General features: G+C 49.2%; 4 protein-coding genes across 4 annotated transcripts; 2 read left to right on the top strand and 2 right to left on the bottom strand.

Moving 5' to 3' along the window:
- Positions 1–625: 625 nt before the first annotated feature.
- Positions 626–8,938, top strand: M409DRAFT_71605 (uncharacterized protein; the record flags this gene model as incomplete). Its single annotated transcript, XM_033819246.1, has 17 exons — positions 626–1,252; positions 1,303–1,651; positions 1,701–1,785; positions 1,852–2,204; positions 2,271–2,488; positions 2,543–2,663; positions 2,713–2,872; positions 2,925–3,942; positions 4,002–4,155; positions 4,252–4,424; positions 4,488–5,357; positions 5,413–5,748; positions 5,804–5,865; positions 5,916–7,535; positions 7,574–7,700; positions 7,754–8,027; positions 8,076–8,938. 17 exons carry the CDS (start codon positions 626–628, stop codon positions 8,936–8,938), a joined length of 7,410 nt encoding a protein of 2,469 aa, XP_033659402.1.
- Positions 8,939–9,408: 470 nt separating this feature from the next.
- M409DRAFT_30978 (uncharacterized protein) lies at positions 9,409–10,919 on the bottom strand (the record flags this gene model as incomplete). Its single annotated transcript, XM_033810150.1, has 2 exons — positions 9,409–10,739; positions 10,790–10,919. 2 exons carry the CDS (start codon positions 10,917–10,919, stop codon positions 9,409–9,411), a joined length of 1,461 nt encoding a protein of 486 aa, XP_033659401.1.
- A 3,137-nt stretch (positions 10,920–14,056) lies between these two features.
- M409DRAFT_71603 (uncharacterized protein) lies at positions 14,057–16,420 on the top strand (the record flags this gene model as incomplete). Its single annotated transcript, XM_033819245.1, has 9 exons — positions 14,057–14,199; positions 14,251–14,386; positions 14,435–14,587; positions 14,641–15,318; positions 15,372–15,557; positions 15,621–15,844; positions 15,894–15,984; positions 16,055–16,216; positions 16,268–16,420. 9 exons carry the CDS (start codon positions 14,057–14,059, stop codon positions 16,418–16,420), a joined length of 1,926 nt encoding a protein of 641 aa, XP_033659400.1.
- Positions 16,421–16,534: 114 nt separating this feature from the next.
- M409DRAFT_71602 (uncharacterized protein) lies at positions 16,535–17,721 on the bottom strand (the record flags this gene model as incomplete). The annotated part of the gene is made up of 3 exons (XM_033819244.1): positions 16,535–17,267; positions 17,334–17,426; positions 17,474–17,721. The coding sequence occupies 3 exons, from the start codon at positions 17,719–17,721 to the stop codon at positions 16,535–16,537; spliced, it is 1,074 nt and encodes a 357-aa protein (XP_033659399.1).
- Positions 17,722–21,579: the final 3,858 nt, after the last annotated feature.

Genomic DNA, 21,579 nt, shown 5'->3' with positions numbered 1-21,579 from the left:
CTCACTCCTGCTCCAAAGATAGGGAAGGACGGCCATAGCAAAGAGCTCAGTCTCTTCTTTTCACTTTTTCGAATTATGGTACTGCCAAAAGTGCCTTGTTCTGAGCTTCGCGGCCAGAGCTAGACAAATATTAGATTACAAGTAGTTCTATTCCAGACTCGACTAGACTTAGCATCATAAAAGTTCAGAGCTGAAGTGCTCAGCCTGACTCCTTCGCTTGATGGCACGGTCTACAATTCTACGATGGTGTGATGATAACCGGTGAATGGAATTATCGCCAAGCACCCTCCCACATGCAACGTCTTTGATACTGATATCGCCAAAGTTTGGGTTGCATCAATGGCCTGATCCTTCTACCGCTGCAGTTGTTGGTGGAAAAGTACGAGAAAATGTGCGTGCCCATGGAATGGCTTCGCGACTGGCGTGATAGGGGCTTGCATTGGGCTGATGGACATTATGGGGAGCTGAAAGATAGCAACTAGTCAAGAAATATGAGTGAACTATAAGTTCAATCGCTCGTCCACTGTCAGACGTGATCTCAACTCGCTAAGTCTTAGATTAAACACGCGTTTCTCAATCACATTTCCTCCTCGCTCACGAAAAAGGCGATACCACTACTCACATCATGGGCTCTATCGCAGAATCCCACGATGAGCACTTCAGTCATTTGCCACCTTTGGCCGTGGTGGGAATGTCGTTCAGGTTCCCGTCTGAGGCTACCGATGCGCATGAGTTTTGGAAAATGATGCTGGAGAAACGATGCGCTTCGAAAGAGATTCCAGCTGATCGATTTTCCAGCACTGCTCATCATCACCCCGACGTGAATCGAGTCGATAGTCTCTCTATACAGGGCGGACACTTCATAGATGGAGATGTCAGTGCTTTCGACGCACCATTCTTCTCCATCGGTGCTGCCGAAGCCGAAGCCATGGATCCAGTCCAGCGCCTGACTCTAGAAACGGCATATCGAGCCATTGAGAATGCCGGTATTCCCCTGGAGCGTATCACAGGTACCAAGACGTGTGTCTTCACTGGCTCGTTCTCCATTGACTACGCGACCATGCTGCACAAGGATCCACACATACCGGCCAAGTACCACGCTACGGGCACTGCAACCAATATGCAAGCCAATCGAGTCAGTTGGTTTTTCAACTCGACGGGACCCAGCGCCAACATTGATACTGCTTGGTCCAGTAGCTTGATAGCCCTGGACATGGTCTGCCAGTCGATATGGGCTGGAGATTCGAACATGGTAAGCTTATTGAATGAACCTGGTCTGCCTAATGCTGATACGTGGTGCAGGGCCTTGCATGCGGCAGTAACATCATCCTGACCCCTGAGTCTGGCCTGGCGCTAGACAATCTCGGTATGCTCGGCAAGGACAGTAGATGCTATAGCTTCGACCACCGTGCCAACGGCTACGCTCGAGGAGAGGGTTTTGGTGTGTTAGCGGTCAAGCCACTTGCAGATGCAATTGTTGCTGGAGACACCATACGTGCTGTCATTCGTTCTTCAGGCTCTAACCAGGACGGAAGAACACCTACATTAACCCAACCCAGCAAGCTCGCTCAGGAGAGCCTGATCATGGACACGTATGCGAAAGCTGGACTTGCCATGTCGGAAACTAGATACTTCGAAGCTCATGGGACAGGTCAGTCTAAGTTCGATGGCACATTAGGACCGTCGCTTACTTTTGACAGGCACACCCGTTGGGGACGCTATAGAAGCAAGTGCGATAGGTGCATCCTTTCGACAGTTTCGATCCCCAGAAGCACCGCTTTACATGTATGTTGCACTTTGTCAGGATGATGCATCGCTGCCCACGACTTATAGCTGACCGCTTGTTACCAGAGGCTCGGTTAAGTCTAACATTAGGCATCTTGAGGGGGCAAGTGGTGTCGCAGGAGTCATCAAGACCATTCTTGCTCTGGAAGCTGGTATTATTCCGTCAAACAGCAACTTTGAACGGCTGAATCCCAAAATCGACGCCGACTTTCTCAACATCAAAGTTGCTGAAGATGCCACCCCTTGGCCCACCAAAGGCCTACGAAGGGCATCTGTAGCGTCCTTTGGCTTTGGAGGCGCCAATAGCCACATAATTCTAGATGACGCCTACAATTTTCTCCGTTTGAATGGCCTCACAGGGATCCACAACACTGCAGTCAAACCTCCGAATCATGGGCTGAGCCTCGATATGGCATTCAGTGGCCAAAGGGGTCTGGATGAGGGCAGTACCACTCTTGCTAACAGCTAAACAAACCACCCAACAGATGCGGGTCAGGCTACGACGCACCCGAAAGTCCTTGTATGGTCCACAGCAGATGAGGCAGGAATTGGCCGGACCAAATCACTCTGGCAAACGCACTTCGAGACGTTGGCCATTCCACGGCATGATTTACCCAAGTACATCGACAACGCCCTGATAGACCGAATGACAGGGCCTTTGAAGGCAAATTCAAACCCAGTGCTCGGCTTTGTCTTCACTGGAGTGAGTCGATCCATTTCCAGAACACTGAGAATGTAGCGCTGACAACTGTTGCAGCAAGGAAGTCAAGGGTATGCAATGGGGAGGGAGCTCATGTCCTCCTTCCCAGTGTATCAGAACAGTCTGATCAGGTCAAGTGAGATCTTGAAAGACTTTGGGGCCTCGTGGGACCTCCTTGGTAAGAAAGAGGCCGTAATCGATTTTCCGTTCCCCGCTAATCCTTCCAGGCGAGCTTTTAAAGAGCGAAAAAGGCACCAATGTGAACAAGGCACTTTATAGCCAGCCAGCACGTACAGCCTTGCAGATTGCTCAGGTTGACTTGATGCACAGCCTCGAAGTGGAAGCCACGACCCTGGTTGGTCACTCGTCGGGCGAGATTGCAGCGGCGTAAGTTTTCAAGTTGTTTATATCAATAATGGGCAGACTAATTCATTACTAGATACTGCATGGGCGCTTTGAATCACAGATCTGCCTTGAAAGTGGCCTTCTACCGCGGTGTACTTGCGAGCAAGCTCTCTGGAGCCAGCAAGACGAAAGGCGCAATGATGGCGGTGGGACTTTCCCAGTCCGAGGCTGTTCCTTATTTGAATGAGGTTGCGGCTGAGATGGGATCCGGCCGCCTTGTGGTCGCTTGCGTCAACAGCCCCAAAAACGTGACCATCTCAGGAGAAAGCAGCCACGTCGACCATCTCAAAGGCTTGCTGGACGGCGCCCAGGTGTTTGCACGCTTGCTCAAGGTCGACGTCGCCTATCACTCATTCCAGATGCTTGAGGCAGCAGACGAGTACCTGTCTACCTTGAGCGACTTGCAGAGCCAGCCTGTACGCGCAAGAGGCAAAACACCTCAGATGGTGTCCTCTGTTACTGGGACATGGGTATCGATCGAAAAACTGAGCACTGCTGCATACTGGGTGGCGAACATGGTTTCGCCAGTGCTTTTCTCCAAAGCAGTCTCCACGCTCACGTCACGGAGTCCCATTTCCGCATTCAAAAAGATCGACGGAAGCCATCGCAAGCTGGTGGCAGTCACTGATCTTCTCGAAATCGGACCTCACTCTGCATTGCAGGGACCCATTGGGGAGATCTTGCACAGCATTGATCGAAACAAGGCTATCAGCTACACATCCATGCTGGTACGGAAGATCTCAGCACTTGACAGCCTAGCAGATGCTGTTGGGCGACTGCACTGTCTGGGACCCGCGGTTAGCCTGGATCGTTTCAACAACGTCACCTCAGGAAAGGCTTCAACCCAAAAGACCCTCAGCTTCTTGCCCGAGTACAGCTTCAACAAATCGAAGACATACTGGCACGAGAGCAGGATCAGCAGAGACTATCGCTTCCGCAACACGGCCAGACACGACTTAGTCGGCGTGCCGGACTCAGACTGGAATCCCCTCGAAGCCAAGTGGCGTAATATCATCCGCGTTGCGGATATTCCCTGGGTCGAAGAGCACAAGGTATGGTACTCCAGTGGTGGTGTAAGATATCTCTGCTGATATTAATGTGTTCTGTCTAGATCAACGGAGTCATCCTCTATCCAGCCGCCGGCATGCTAGCCATGGCCATCGAGGCGACTAGACAGCTCGCTGATCCGACGAAGCAACTGTCCGGATTCACTATCAAGAACGCCACATTCCATTCAGCTTTGACGATACCTGCTACCTCTGCTGGTATCGAAGTCAATATGTATGTCCAGCCTCAGCGCAACAGCAACGACAAAGACAGCGGCTGACATTACTTTCGACTGTACACGAACGACGAACGAGGCTGGCATGACAACTGCAATGGCTCCATCCAACTCGTCTACGCCGCAGAAGCTACAGAACTCGATCAAGGCCAAGAACGTCAAAAATGGAGCGATGGACGACGTAGGGACTTCAAAATCGCACGTGAAGCTTGCGGAAGCCAAGTAAACATCGACGAGCTATACGATGCTATGGTGGCTAATGGATATGGATATGGGCCTTCATTCAGAGCAATCACTGCCCTCTGGCACAACTAGAACGACAGCACTGTCACAAAAGTTCGAACTTTCAAATGGTCGGACTATTACAGCACTCCGGAGACAGGCATGCATCATGTCATTCACCCGACGACCTTCGATTGCATCTTGCAAGGTATACTTGCTTCATACACAGCAGGCGGTACCAAGCGCATGTCCACGGCCATTCCTACACATTTCGAGAGGATTTGGGTGGCGGCACAGGGACTAGGCTGCGCCGATGCAGAGCATGTCAACGTCTTTGGCAACACTCATCGAGTTGGACGGAGAGAAACGACATCGACTGTCGTAGCATTCGACGAAAAGTGCCTGGAGGTCCTTGTTGAAGTGGAAGGATTCAAGACGACAGACATAGACGATATAGGTGCGGCAGACGACGAACAGGCGACTACTTCGACCAACCTTTGCCACAATATCGACTGGAAGCCGGACCTTGACCTCACGAGCTCTCTTCAAGTCCAGGTCATGTGCGATGATTCGGTCCCAGTAGAGGACCCAGAGTCCGAATTCTTCGACAAGTTGGACTTCCTCCTGATCGCGTACATCAAACGGACGATGAATAGCCTCACCCCCGAGACAATTGCCACCCTATCAGTGAAGAAGCGCGCAGCTGCATATCTCGATTGGATGAAGCATAAGTTAGAACTGGTCCACGCCAACGCCTCGAAGGTACTGCCGTCCCAATTCTTGGCTAGACTCGACGACGCAGCATACGTCAAGGAGATCGAATCGGAGCTGGCCTCGAAGAACAAGCAAGGCATATTCTACACCCAATTAGGAACCATTCACGAGAAGCTAATCACAGGCGAGGAAGATGCACTTGCATTGTTGTTCCAAGGCGATCTGGTGAAGGATTTCTATTACGAGGTGGTGAGTTTTAAGACTGCATATGGCTCCCTGATACCGATCTGACAATATCTTCTAGTGGAACACCGTACCTTGTGTGGCACGCTTCAATCATTACCTGGATGCCATTGTCCACAAAAATCCGGCGTGCAAGATTTTGGAAGTTGGGGCTGGCACAGGAGCGACGACGACACAATTGATGAAGACTTTGACCACCCACGGCAACGGTGAGAAATGTGTCCCACGCTACGGAACCTTTGACTACACAGACGTATCGCCCTTTTTCTTCAGCGCCGCTCAAGAGACGTATCACGATCACGGGTCTAAGATGAGATTCAAAACACTCAACATCGAATCGGACCCAGAGCCTCAAGGCTTCGAATGCGGAAGCTACGACATTCTTGTCGCAGCTGCGGTATGTTCAAGTGCCACGATTGAGATATAGACTCATCCAACTGACTGTGATGCAGGTATTGCACGCAACAGAAGACCTCGACAAGACTTTGGCAAACTGCAAGAAACTGCTCAAACCGTAAGACCACTGTAAATCGCTATGCTTCTGCATCATCTAACCCTTTCCAGCGGCGGGAAACTAATCTTATGGGAGATTACAACTCCGAATGGTCTCAGAACGAATTTTGCGTTTGGTCTACTGGAAGGCTGGTGGCTCAGTTCGGAGCCCTTCAGGTCGCGCAGCCCCTGTATCGATGAAGATGCGTGGGACGCATCACTAAGAAAGGCTGGGTTCTCAGGCTGCGATGTCGTCTTGAAGGACTATCAAGACGTTCGCTCCCATGAGTTCAGCGTTATCTGCACGACTGCAATTGGTGCAGTACCTCAGTCGTCCCCCTCCAACGAAACCTCCCAGACGCTCGTTTTGCACACCGACGATCAGGCAGAGCTGGTTGCACAAACAAAGACGAGTCTTAGCCGCTCTGCCCACAACACCATCCGGACTGTGAATGTCAGCAATTTACCGCAGCTTGCTCCCACGGACGGCACTGTCATAATCTCCCTGCTCGAAGTTGGCAAAGCCGTTTGGGAGAACGTCGACCGGCAGCTCTTTGACACGCTTCGTACCTTAATGACATCTACATCAATCTCGAATGTGCTCTGGATCACGAAAGAAAACACTTCAGGCACGGCAACTCCATCTCTGCGACTGATCGACGGCATTGCTCGTGTCTTGAACTCGGAAACTGACAGCAATCGAGTCATCTCATTGGATCTTGAAGAGCATGACCAACAGCTCGGGCTTCTCAGCGATCATCAAATGGGCCACGTGGACCGTCTGCTGAAAGCCGTTTCCCAGGGCACTCTCGTTGATACCGAGTTCAGGGAACACCATGGAGTCATGAACGTCGGCCGCTTGATTGAATCCACCGGTCTCAACGAGCAGATCTACCGTCGAGAGCTGCCATCACAAGTCGTGACCCGACCATGGAAGGACGCTCTACCCCTACGACTTGCTATTGGGACCCCTGGGCTGTTGAACACATTGCACTTTATCGAAGATACCGAATTCGACCAAACTCTGGCTCCCGAAGAAGTCGAGATTGATGTACGCAGCGTGGGTCTCAACTTCCGCGATGTCCTGATCGCCTTGGGGCGGCTGAATCAAGATAGAGTCGGCTGCGAGGTCGCCGGAATAATTACCAGGGTTGGATCGGAGACACAAGACTTGAGACCTGGCGATCGTGTAGCGGGGTGCTGCTTTGACAGCTACAAGACGTTTGCTCGGATCAACTGGCGCGGTGCGGCCAAGATTCCGGACGATATGTCGTTTGCTGTTGCAGCCTCGTTGCCCGTGAATTACTGCACTGCGTGGCGTGGCCTTCATGATATCGCAAGGCTGCGCCCTGGAGAATCCGTGTTGATCCACTCCGCCGCCGGAGGAACTGGCCAAGCTGCCGTCCAAGTTGCAAGACACTTGGGTGCCACTATCTTCGCTACTGTCGGTACAGAATCGAAGAAGCAGCAACTCATCACACGATACGGTATTCCCCACGACCATATTTTCTCCAGCCGAGACATCGAGTTCGCCCGTGGCATCAAACGCCTTACGAATGGACAGGGCGTTGCCGCTGTCTTCAACTCCCTTTTCGGAGAGGGACTTGCGGCCTCATGGGACTGTATTGCACCTTTTGGACGATTCATTGAAATTGGCAAGAAGGATATTTTGGCCCGTGGCAAACTCGAGATGTTCCAATTCGAGCACAATGTGTCGTGCAGTGCGGCAGCCTGGCTCCAGTCGAGCCGCTACAAGTCTACGGTGTGTCCGAGATTGAGAAGGCGTTTCGGGTCATGCAAGCAGGCAAGACGTCTGGTAAGATTGTGGTCAACATGGACCCGAATGAGCAGGTTGAGGTAAGCCTATCACACAGAGCATGTTCTCAAAACTAGCTAACACAAAAGCGCAGGCCTCAGTGCAGACCCGACCGAGCTTTTACTTTGACTCGAACGCAACGTACGTTATCTCTGGTGGCCTGGGAGGCATTGGCCGTAGCGTGGCAACCTGGTTTGCTGATCGTGGAGCTCGCCACCTTGTTCTTCTCTCGCGCTCGGGAGGCCGCACGATCGAGGAAAAGCAACTCATTGACCAGCTCACGTCCAAAGGAGTGCAGATCAAGACGCCAGCGTGCGACGTTGGTGATGCAGAGGCGCTGAGGGCCGCACTTCATGACTGCCAGCAAAGTATGCCGGCCATCAAAGGCTGAATCCAGGCCTCAATGGTGCTTCGAGACGCGGCGTTTGAGAGCATGCCTTTTGAGTCATGGGAAGCGGCAACAAGGTCGAAGGTCGGCGGCTCTTGGAACCTCCACAGCTTTTTGCCTTCGGGAATGGATTTCTTCGTCATGTTCTCTTCGGTGGCCGGGGTCTGCGGTTCCAAAGGACAAGCTAACTATGCGGCCGGCAACGCCTACCAAGATGCTCTGGCTCATTACAGGGTCAAAAACGGAGAGAAGGCGACGTCCCTGGACCTCGGGCCGTTCTTCTCGGTCGGCATCATGACGGAAAACAACGATCTGCAGTCGAGATGGAAGGGACTGGTAGATGCCCCTGTCACCGAGGAGAATCTGTTCGCTCTGCTCGATTACTATTGCGATCCCTCCAACTCGAAGACTAGGGATGACCTGCTGTGTCAGACCACCGTCGGTCTTGCACTAGGGATCCGCGTCGACAGCGGCTCTGCCTACTACCTACGCAAGCCCATGTTCCAGAACCTTGCTCTAGCCCGTGAAAATAGCGTGGCGGAAGGGGTCCTGGGAGGAGCAAAACAAGACGCAGTCGACTTTGCGGCCGTGTTTCGCAACGCTGCTACAGCTGCGGACGCATCCAGTGCGGTCAAAGATGCGTTGACTCGCAAGTTGGCTTCGACGCTATCTCTGTCCATGGAAGATCTCGAGGCGGGTGAGCACATGCATAGTTACGGGGTGGACTCGCTGGCGGCAGTGGAGATCCGCAACTGGTTCGCAAAGGAGGTCCATGCGGACATTGCCATCTTCGACATTCTGGGAGGCTCTACCATCGCTACAGTCAGCTCTTTGGCTGCAAATAAAAGCAAATACAGACCGGAAGGATGGGCTGGTTGGGTAGGCGAATGAGGTTGTTGTTTGCTAGAATGGAGACCGGGATTTTTTCGCCACTCCTTTCCTCCTTATTGGGGGCTCAGGGGTCCACAGCAATTGATGTGTCTTGGTATGTATTGTCACTAGCTATGATTGGTGTGCTCGGTCTGTAGTCCCTTATCTAAAAGCTTTATGATGGGACCGTATCTCCCCAAGTTTGCTCAACCCCTCCATCCAGACACGATCACTAATAGTCGGTCGACATTGCTTCATGGCTTCCCCTGAGTACAGCGCTGTCAACAAAGAATCAAGACTTGCCAATAGTTTAAGTTCATTATGACTTCGCGAAAAAACCTTGTGGGAAAGAAGGCAGGGACTTGGCAATCACATGGCTGGCTTGGCTCTATAAAGTGAAAACCCTCAGATCCCAACTTCAAAATGCCATTGATTCACAAACGTGCATTATTCAATCATAAATAATGACTCGAACAGTAAAGTAGTGCTCCTCACAGTCGACTGTCTGCGTTCTGGTTCTCGCTCAGTATCTTCTGAGCTATATGCTTGTTTGGTGAATCGAGAACAAGCTCGAGCAATTTCGCGGACAGCTGCTCCGTCGGCGCCGCCAACCCCGCCGCGAATGAGGCATGCCTCTCTGGATCCTCAGGAGGAGCTGGCAAGAAATCTCCGTACATGTTCAGGCGACTGTCTCGGATCCACTGGTACGTCTTGGGGTGCTGGTACCATCTGACGGTATTGAGGTTTGTCAGTAGTATGGCCAGAGGAAAGTCGGCTGGTACGTCTGGCATTGGCACAGGGCCGCATAGCTGGTTTTTCAGCGCTCGGCTCTCGTATGTCGTCTCCACGTGCGCGATGAAAGCTGCACTGAAGGTTTGCTGGCATGTTCGAACAGGCTGGAGAGTGATCTTGCCCTCTTGGAACACCGGAACAAGAGGCATCTTGGCAATGGCGTTCGCCGTGCAGTCGACGTAGAGATTGTTCGGTTTGGGCTTGTGGCTTCCCTTCTGCAACGACACTTCTTTCTCCGTGACCTGAACAATGCGGCCTTTGCGAACGATGTCGCTGACCTTTCGCAGTGCTTCCAATTCCAGTTTCGAGACTGTTGAACAGTGAAACGTGGTTGGTGCGGCGTCTTCATCGAATTGCAAAACATGGCCGCTGTCAAACTGTCGCTTTACAAAGTCCTCCATAGTTTTGGAACCCATGACCGCCTTGCCCAAGCCTTCGGTTCGAGCCTGTTTAGAGGCAACAAATTTCGGCCCTGGCTGAAATGCTTCACGGTCCAAGAAGTACGGATCACGGGGCATGATCCAGGTGATTCGCTCAGTCTCAACATTGTTCCCAAGCAGCCACAGAACACTGTCGATTCCGGTCTTCCCAGCTCCTACCACGGTGAAGTTGGCGAAACGGCTTGAATGAAACTTGTTCGGCAGATCATTTGGCGCAACAACATCTATACCATCCTCGACGTGGTAGGGCGGCGGGCGAGCGGAGGGTATTTCCGTCCAACTGTAGGTCGCATCTACAATGCAGCACACGTGAGAGGCCCTGTAGAGTTTTGTGTTCTTGTTGGAGCGGAACTCGCGGTCGCCAAGGTACTCATGCTCTGGAAAATATTGGACCCGTCCAGAGGGAAGAAACTTGTCTTGCATGATCCTTTCAAAATAGGAGCTGACTTCATTTCCAGATGCCAACGTATAGAGGCCTTTGTTCCAGCCGTCTCTGTCGATCGCGCTGCTTCCCAGTGGAGTCGAGTTGACGCCGTAATAAGCTGCTGGCTGATGGAGCCTTACAAAAGGGTATGCGTGAGGCCAGTGACCTGCATAGTCAGCAAGTCAATTTGCAAGAGCGGACTGTGGTGAGGCATACCTCCTGGTTTCGTATCGCGGTCCACAATGGCGAAAGTCTTGTTGGAGTCTGTCAGCATCGTGTCCACAAACGCCATCCCCATTGCCCCGGCACCGATGACCAGATAGTCGACATCTATCGGAGCCGCCATATTCGAAGCGTATGTGATTTTCTGACACAAAGTTGATCAGCCAGGAAATAGGTATATAATCAGTTTCTGGTCAGTTGGCGTCGGCGAGGAGTCCGCGGAAGAGGTTTGCGCGGATTGCGAGGTTTGCGAAAGTGTTCTTTCTCAGCTGCTGACTGACTGTGGAGCGCTTCGATTCAGCCGCAGACTTGGGAGCGTCAAGGGTAAGTAGCCTGATCCTTGGATGAAGTGTGCCGAAAATTGTTTGGTGCAAGGGCCTGTCCCTATTTCAAGCCCTGAGATTACTGATCCACCATGGGCACAATGGCAAGGCTAAGGCCTGAAGAAAGGCTAACGGTGGGATTCTGCTCCGAGTTCAATGGCACAGCCAGACAGGGCTATCACCGGCAGCCAACAGGAGTTGAAGATATCTTGTAGCCTTCGAGAATGCGACTATCGGCATGCGCTTCCTCGGTAAAGGGATAGCCATGTGAAATGCCAAGTAATTGAGACTCGCTGCTCCATCTGCCACTTCCAAGTCCCCACTTTGTACATTGGACAGAACTGGGCGAGGTACATTCGTCGGAGAACAGGATGTTTCGGGACAGATTTGCTATCGTGGAAAAAAGCACGGCCAAGTGGATGCTCAACTCAAAGGAAAAGGACCACGATCCACGATCCAGGGGCTAAAGAGCCAGAACAAGCGGGAGGAAGTCCAGAAGTGAAGTGAAGTCTCCAATCCCGCCCAGGTGTTAATTTACTCATCAGTGGACGTACCGGTACGCCTCACCTTGTGGCATGATAAATTGTGAATTCCAAGCGCAAGGAATGATACAGCCTTGTCAATGCGGCCTAGTTTGGAAAGACGGCGGCTAATTCCGCCTTTGTCGATTGTGCGAGATGAGCCGTCTCCATTTCGTTGTAGACATGTCTTCTTCTAAAGCGTTACTAGCTTCTCAACATTCTAACAGACACATGCAGTGGCTGAAATGAGGTAGTGGGTGGTCACCTCGCTTCCGCGTCGACCTGGCAAAGTCCCTAAGAAACCTATCTTCAGGAAAACCTTGAAAGTCGCCAAACCTGTCAAGCTTCCGGTGTGGCAGCATTAAGACGAACCCGATTAACTTCGTTTGCAAGCAATTCTCTTTGTTATGTGACCTATGTGCCACAGCCTATGTCTCAGCGTCTATTGCACATATGTGAACTTAGTTCAGCTCTAGACACGAGGGTGACTGCGGCTAGATCGCCGTCAGACTCAGATGCGGGACTCAAGAGAAATTGAAAAGTCATTTTTGGTGCTCATTCATCCATTTCTAATTGCAAGTTCTGTATTGCAGTCTTAGCCTTGCTGTAGGTAACGAAAGGTCTGATTATAGGAACGAGATGGACAACGTTAATGTACAGAAAATCTCAACTTCATGGTTTCAGTATTTAACGAGTTCTACGAATTCATCTACTAGAGACACAACTTCCTTCCTCCGATCATTATCCTCCTCAACCGGACTCTTTAGCACAAAGCGTAACTGTCTTTCGTATCTATAGCATCCGTACGAGAAGGGAATCCCAAATATACGCTCGTCGTCACCTCTACCGCACACACTACATGAACCGATATACCACGATGTTGTATCTTTGTCAGGATGCTCTCGTACATTATCCGCCATTGACTCGAGCTTTCGGATTGTAGAGGTGATAGGCCTGGGATCTCGGTCGTGCGTGGTCTTGGTCGTAACCCAGAGCTTGGTCATGGACCGCCAGAGCGGTATGTTTCGGAATGAGATGAACTTGCGAGGCTCTAGTACGGTGTGCCAACCTCTGAGTCCTCCACAGCATGGACAAGCACGGGTGTCTTTTTTGATGTTGATAAAGATGGGCGTATGTTGATATAAGAAGGCGGAAGCTTAAGCATACAATGCTCTGCAGGCCAATAACAAAGAGCATCGCTGGTATCGACCTTCCTGGGAGGCATATCGGGTTTGGTCGTACCAAAAGATCTGTCTTTGGAAGGTGAAGTAGTTGTTCTGCAATTCGATGACGCAGGGCTGAAGGTAGCATGATTGACGATCATCCCCCATGCTATAGCACATCAAACAGCAGCGTCTACGTTCCGTATGTGAGCCCTGGCGTTGCTTGCAGTTCTCGAGATGTTGTTCCCACATCGGAGTGCAGAAGACGTAGTAGTAAATGATCTGACGAACGTCCTCTGGGATGGTGAGTAGAGAGGCCATGTTGCGAGCGCTTGATTCTCGAACTCCATAGATCTTAGATAGTTTTAGCACTTTTATACTGGATGGCTCGAGTGATTTGTGGCAAAAAGTCCCTACAACATGACAAGTCTTGACTCCTAAATCTCGGTGCCTGGATCGGGTCACCGTGGATTTGATCCAGAAGGATTCACGTCAAGCCCCCAGCATGAATTTTGGAATGACTCTCCAGACCATGTGTAGGTCAAGAAGACTTTATCTGCATTCTCACAAAGGAGGCATTGCATAGAGTCGCGACTGGGGCGTTTGTTTTCTGTGCTCACTTCCCGGGTCCCCAAGCTGAAACTTTATCTTTGGGAAGGCTGCGAGCGGCTATGGCCAATATGTCATTCTTCTGGAAATGAACTCTGGCTCCGGGTGGTATAGAAGCTGCTCGACATGGCATCAGTCCATGGCCAGAGTAACCTGCTACTCATTCGAGTGCCCTCGTGACCATTCCTCGGGTTTAAGCGCTGCTAATGCGCCACGATTTTTCAAGAACCACCGATTGGCGGAGAATCCTGTCGAGCCTCGTTATCAGTGTCCTCGCATGCCACCATCTGTTTAGAACTGGGCATCTCTACGAAGAGTGATTTGAGCGGACCATGAGAGGGTACCGCTCGTAAAGAATGGTAGCGAGCGGCGGGGTATCTATCATGCCCTGCGCAGTGTTACATCGCCTAATGCAGGAACATCTCCAGAGCTTCCTCTTTCGGTATAACACCAGCAAGCGGAAGACGGCAAAGCCACCAATCTAGCAAGTCGTCAAACGATTCGAGCTTGACATCATCAAGATAATGCATGGCGAAATGCTTGGTGGAGCTTGGTGGTAGATTGTGCAGCTGCTGAAATGCGGTCCATCACGCCCACAAGATTTTCTTCTTCTCCTCACAATTGTGGTTCAATTCAGCAGAAACCATGCAGTTGCTCTTGTCTTTGGCGTCGTTTGCAGCGGCAGCATGGGGCCTTGTCGTCCTCGAAGAGCTGCCCCACGTTCCGCACGGATGGAACGCTGTAGGACGAGTTCACGATAACAGCTCAGTGACACTGCACGCTGCCTTGTGCGTTTCCCGGCGACAACGTTGATTGGGAAGCTGACTAGAGCTGCCAAGGAAATACCAAAATCTCGACCGCCTAGAAGCCGAGCTGGCAGCAGTTTCAACGCCTTGCAGCCCACGGTATGGCCAATATCAAGACTTGAGACACCAATGGGGCATGTTCGGACCATCCAACGAATCGGACAGTAAAGTGAGATGATGGAGGATAAGGATTCAAGGCACGACTGACATCTTGCAGGTGAGAAATTGGCTCCAACGGAGCGGCACACAGGACATTCAAAGCGATGGCCAAACAGTCTCGTTCAAGACCACGGTGGGACATGCAAAGTCCATGTTGAACGCCGATTTCCAAGTCTACAAGAGGGGAAGCGAAGCCCGGCTGAGGACCAGAGTCAGTACATACATGTAGCGGCCGAACTCAGAGCAGGCTGCTGACCCGTCTAGGCTTACTCTGTTCCCGACGACCTGGCCGATCACATTGACCTGATTGCACCGACGACATACTTCGGCAGCATGCAGCCCCATTCTGTCATCCCGGAAAGAATCCCAATGGACAGCCTGGAACAACAGACCAAGCGAGATGAGCTCGAGGAGCACACGAAGCGAGACAATCTCCAGCCATCATGCTTGACGACATATGTTTCTAGTCGGACGAACCGAACATATGAAGCCATTACCCCGGAGTGCCTGAAGCAGCTGTACAACACCGTCGGCTACGATGCAGATCCAAAATCTGGCAGCAATATCGCATTTGCCAATTTCTTGGAGGAGAGCCCCAGTTACTCGGACTTGCATCTGTTCGAGAAGGAGTTCAATATCCCACAGCAAGACTTCGAGATTCTGGCGCTGATCAATGGCGGCGTGAACGACCAAGATCCTCAGACAGAGACCGATGGTGAGGCCAACCTGGATGTTCAGAATATCATTGGTCTGGTCGATGGCCTTCCTGTCTACACATACATTACCGGAGGTCGTGGCCCTCTCGTTCCGGATTTGCTCAGCCCAAATGCATCGGCTGATACAAACGAGCCGTATTTGGAGTACTTTTCATACCTACTTCGCCAACCAAACTCCAAGATCCCACATGTGTTATCCCACAGCTACGGCGATCACGAGAACACGGTCAGTCATCTCATATTCATGAAGTTAATTAATACTGACTCAGTCTTTGACAGGTGCCAGAACGCTATGCTGCTCGAATCTGCAACCAGGCCGGCTTGCTGGGACTTCGCGGCCGTAGCGTCCTCTTCTCGACGGGAGACGAAGGAACTGGAGCAGTCTGTCGCGATAACAGCGGTGGTAATCTTTACGGCCATCCTGAGTTCACTCCTCAATTCCCAGGAACATGCCCTTATGTTACGGTGAGTCGAACAGGAAGCGAATTTATGTGAGATGTCGGCATCGCAGCTAACAACGACCAACAGGCTGTCGGCGGCACCCAAGCTTACAACCCAGAAGTAGCATGGAACGCAACAGGATCTGGGTTCAGCCGTTACTTCCCGACTGCATTCTACCAGAAGAATGCAGTCAACAAGTACCTGTCAACATATATCAACCCGGAAGCGAAGGCATACTATCAGGCCAACAACTACACCGACTTCCAAGGGCGAGGAGTTCCAGATGTGGCTGCCCATAGTCTTTATCCTTAGTAAGATGCTCGAAACATGATATGAATGGCCCAGGCTAATCATCGACAGCTACCTGATTTATGTTAACGGGAGCCGAGCTCTTTCCGGTGGAACATCCGCAGCTGTTCCTGTGTTCAGCTCCATCGTGGCACTTCTGAACGTAAGTAGTATCATTGATGGATATCGGGTATTGTCGCAGGATATTTGCTGACGCTGGACTTCGTCTATAGGACGCACGCTTCCGCGCCGGCAAGCCGGCCTTGGGCTTCCTGAACCCATGGTTGTACAGCTCTGCCTCTGCACTCGACGACGTCACTCAAGGGGCTGCAGTGGGCTGTAACGGTGTCGATCTCCAGAACAGCAATCCAGTTCCAGGGGGTGGTATTATTCCGGTAAGATTGAAACCGCAGCGCTGGGAGTAGACATTGCTAACAGATCTGTAGTATGCCAGCTGGAACGCCACTGTGGCATGGGATCCTGCGACGGGTCTCGGCACACCCGATTTCCAGAAGATGAAGTCTTCAGCGTTGGCTGGATGTCCCGGCAAGAACGGTGGTGGTTGGCACTGGGGTTGGAATGGTGGCCATGGGTGGTAATCAATACCATCGGCTGGCCAATCCTTGGCCTGAAGGTGCTTGTAATGAGGACCATGAGATATTCCATCCTCGATTTTAGTCACTACCTGTACCAACGTATGTGTCTACCTTGATCTAAGCATCAGACTGGTAGTATCCATCCACCTTGAACAGCTTCTTCGCATTCTCTCTCCCGACGTCGTAGTATGCCTTCTCCCCGCCCAGCACTTTTTCAATCTCCTTCTTATCTCCGTCCCACCATCCACAGCCATTCTCGATCGTCTCGTAAGGATAGTCGACGGAGAACGACAGCCTGTCATGGCCAACGTACTTGACCAGATACTCGAGCGTGGGAGTGCTAAAGCTTCCGCTGGTCGTGATGTAGATGTTGTTCTTGAAGTAGTAAAGTAAATCTTTCTTGCAAAATCGATCATGCGCACGAGCGGCGAGCAGTCTTTCAACATCTTCCAGCCAGTGGTTGATGCGCCAGAAGTCGAAGGGTATGTGCTCGCCCAGGTGACCAACGATGATCTGAAGCTTTGGGAACCGGTCAAACACGCCGTTGGTGATGATTCCCAGCAAGTGTAAAGACACGCCATTGGCGAAGCTCAAGGGTGGACCAACGAGGTACTTTCGCTCCTTGTACAGCACATCGTATCGTTGGCCCACTGGAGCTGCAGGGTGGATGTACATTGGGACACCTAGCTCTTCTGCAACTTTCCAAAAAGCGTCATACTCGGGTTGATCGAAGAAGAGGTAAGTCTCGCCGTCAGGCCCGGCATGCTGGACGTCGTTGAGCAAGGCGCCGTGAAATTCAAGCTCATTGACACAGCGGCGAAGTTCCTCGCCGGCCTGATGAGGATCGTGCCTGGGTGGGAGAATAGACTGTCAGCGATGGTTCGAAGATATTTTTTGAGAGGATCGCTACACGTACATGGAGAGGCAGGCAAATGCCCCGACTTTGTTGCGGTGATTTTTTATCTGCTCGAAAGCGAAATTATTGGTGTTCGTTGCCTCTTGTTCAGCACTGTTGGCGGGAAATGATGTTAGCTATTCTGCCAGTATACGCCGCACCTCTGGGCTCCAGCCACTCGCCTCTTCTTCTCCACGATTCCTTGAATCCCTGGAACTGTGAGAGAGATTATGGTGTAGCCAATGCCATGTTTATCGGACAGCTCGATGCGTTCGTCGGTGAAGGACTTGATCTGGCGAAGGTAGCGTTCGAGATCGTTGGGATCACTGTACAAGGCGGCTTGGTCCCGACTGGAATCTGCCCTGGCTGGCAACTCGTACGCTTCTTCGAGAGAGATGTTGCCGAGCATGGTGTCGCCGGGACGACGATCGCTGGTCTGCCGTGGTGGTTTGAACGTGTGGTGATCTGGTGGAATTGGAGGCTGCTGGGGTGAACCGATAGGTGCCTCGTACCCCTTTTTATAAACAGGCGTGGTCATACCATGAGACACGCCACGGCCTGACAAAGCCCATGCAGTCGTATTAGAGGCTCTAAAACGTTATGCCGATAACAACGGTGGTTCCTTGCGCGACTGAAGGCTATCCACGGATAGGCAATGTCGCCGCAACGGACGTCCCGCGAGCACAAACGGGACCATGGTAAATCGTACGGAAAATGCATAATCTCTAGCTTGATTGCTTGGCAGGAGTCGGGTTGTGGCACCTCTAGCGCCCATTCGTAATCATGCATGCACATGAGGGCCGGTTAGGGCCTACTTTCACGTGAGATGGGATGTACACCCAGCGCGTGTACTTGGAAGGAGGTCTGGTCCAGTCCAACTAGAATAATGGAACTCGGCCGAACCTCCACGATTGCGTTCTCATGGGGCGAGCACGACCGCACGCATCAAACGTTTCCAAAAGCAGGGGGTTGCCAGGAACCGAAGAACTGAGCCGCGCCTCGGCTGATAGAGAAATGAGACAGCCAAGCAGAGAGTCTGTCAGGATGTGTTTTCTGAGTGGAAACGGTATAATGCCTACCTGGACTGTTATGTCGAACAAAGCGAGGGGGTCTCGCAGGGCTGTGCCTCGAGAAAGGTACTTCCGAATGCTCCACACTCGTCCGGGCGCCGAAGGGAGCCGGACTCAACAGTATGCTTGCTGCCGCATAATACTTCGAGGTCACGATATTGATCTTGCGATGGTAACAGGGCTATCGGTATACGGCACTGCTACCCATGTCTTTCTGTGACGCGGTACACGAAACCGACGGCATGTCGCTAGTTGCGTACTAGTGGAAGAGATGCAGCAGCTGAGACCTCGCCCATGGAGTTAAACAAGGCCCAATATGACATGCAAGCACCAGGCGAGGGTGAGTGAATGGCAGGGTCGGCAAGGCTGTTTGCGGAATTGGCAGCTGACGGCGGCCGTTCGGCTCCTGGTCGGCTTGCCGCAAATCCGCCCATCGGCTGTCGGATCCTAACGTTTCTCGGTACGCGGATCGGACTCGGCTTGGCTAGAGTTCCGATATAAATAACAGAGTAGGCTATCGGCTCTAAAGGTGTCGTTCGTTAGCGTATAGACTCTTAGGAATACCTAGCTACGACTTTATATTTATTCGATCTAATAAGGTCTAATATATCTATTTCGATCTATACTCTCCGTTCTCCTAGAAGCCCTCGTTAAACCGTTACTTTACTTTCGAGTATAGAGTCGTTTTATATCTATAGGCTCTATATAAAGATAATTAGTAAGCTTTTAGAACCTAGGGCGATATTAGTATTCCTCGTAAGAGCTTATACGCCGCTCTATCTACCTCTAGCTATATAGAATTAGTCTAGAGTAGAGTTTTAGACTTAGGTTTAAATACTAAAAAGTAGATATTCTATTTTTTTCGGCGTAAGTAGATACTTAAAGTAATTTAAAATAGAACTACGTTAAGTTTATATTACTACGACGAATATTAGATATATAGTATATCGTTAAAGTTATCGACTTTATTATAGTTACGACGCGGGATACTAAAAGCGTAAGAATTCGTAATAAATTAGGCTTAGTATACTAAAAGCGTAAGAATTCTCTACTAGATTCGGAAGTTACTTTAATATATAACTATTCTATACTACTTATAGGATCGTAGAAATACTAGCGAAACGTAGTCGACCTCTCTCTAGAGAAAGTAATAACTCCGCCCTAAACTAGCGTCGAATACTCGATCGATAGCGTTAATAACGATAGTACGAACGCTAATACTAGTAAGCTACTAAAGCTACTATTAGAGACGCTCCGTCCTTATAGTAGCTTTAATAAAAAGAGCGAGTCGTTAATTTTACTATAACTATAGAAGAAGATATAGCTATAATACTAATATAGCTCGGATTACGGATCTAGGATATAACGCTTACGTAAGACTTTTAAAATATATAGCTATAGTAAAACTCGCTCCTAATCGAAAAGTACGATACTCTATATTAAAGTATAAAAACGAATATATCCTAGATAATAGAAAGCTTCTTTCGATAATTTATAGCTCGGTCTACTTTTATCGCTTATAGTTAATAAAACTTATCGATATATTATCGAACTCTTCCTATAAATAATCCGTTTATATCTAATTCGTACTCGATACTATCGCCTATACTAGAAGTAGGTAGCCTCGCTAGCGACTACTAAAGTACTTTAGGTAATAAAGTTATAGTAGTAGCGTTCGAAAATAGTAATAATATTATAGATAGCCTTTTAAGTAAAGTCTCGCCTAGGCCGATACTAGCGAATAATATAGAAAAGAGTAGTATTAAAAATAGGTACTCTATAGTATAAGATAATATAGAAGACTTAGAAAAGAATATATTAAGGACGTACGAGTATAATATAAATAGCGATATAGTAATATAGGATCCTATTATAGGTACTATAAATAAAGATATAGTTATAAACGATCGAGAGAGTAGGAGTAATAATAGGGCTTCGTTACTTTTAGAGTTCGCTTAAGAATATATAGTCGAATTAGAGGATAGTAAAAAGGACGAATAAATCTTAGCTTATAAATATATTATCGAGAAGTTATTTAAGTAGCTATAAAGCGGCTTCTATAGCTATACTCGAGATAAGTACGATAAAGTATATTAGGAATATATAAATACTTTTGGCGATAATTATTACGGGTTAGGTAAGATCTTTAATAACCGCTCTTTCCTATCTATTCTTAGGTTACTAGAGATAATTATAGTAGATCGTCTTAGTCGATAGTAGATACCGACTCCTTTATAGTAGAAAGCTATATTTTATAGTATACTTCTAACTTCGAGAGAATTAAACCTTTATCTAAAGTATATATATTTATATAAAGAGTAGACTTAGGCGGTCGAGCTAAAAGTTATATATAATATCGATAGCTTCTTTAGCTTTAGTTTAAACTTAGCTCTAGCTCGCTAGGGTCTCTAGTATTAACCTACGCCCTAGATACGCTAAAATATTATAGCTAATAACTACCTAAAAACTAGTTACTTCGAGAGCGGCCTAGGTCCTAACGTAACTAAGAGGATATCGTCTATAATAGTTCGAGACGTTCTTTACTTCCTACTTAGTTATATCGTCGGAGCGTATAATATTACCGTTTATATACTTTTCCTATATATACTAGTATTAGGCGATAAATTTAAATTACTAACTATAGAGTAGCTATCGCGTTAGTTAGATTAGGTTTTCTACCCGTCGGTATATAAATACTATAAAGTATATTATACCTAGTACCTACTAGCTAGTTATAGTTATATATATATAAATTCGAAAGCCTATTAAGTTAAAAGTTAGTAAATCGAGACTACTAGCTATTAGGCTTAGTAAGCTATCGGGTACTATCTATAGCTAGAATACCTTAAATAGATTTAGTAGGATATACTCGATATAATTAACTAAACGCCTAGCCTAGCTAACTTTCGAGAGCTTTAGTTATTTTTCTCTACTAAAAGTATAAAGCTCTAATTTAAGACGAGCCCGTCTCGACCGACTTTACTCGATACTATAGAGAATTTTATTTTATATCTTAAGCGAGTTATTAACTTTAATTTTATATAGCTCGATAGGTTATATATTAATATTAGTAAAAAAATCTATAATCGTATAAGCCGGTTATTAAAATAGTAAAACTATATAGGAGATAAAGTATATATATATATATAGAAGAGGTACTACCTCTCTAAGTATATCGACTAGATATACGATAGGAA

This window comes from Zasmidium cellare (genome assembly GCF_010093935.1).
Source record: "Zasmidium cellare ATCC 36951 unplaced genomic scaffold M409scaffold_81, whole genome shotgun sequence".
In the NCBI taxonomy this organism is placed as follows: Eukaryota; Fungi; Ascomycota; class Dothideomycetes; order Mycosphaerellales; family Mycosphaerellaceae; genus Zasmidium; species Zasmidium cellare.
This window is presented reverse-complemented; position numbering and strand designations above follow the sequence as displayed.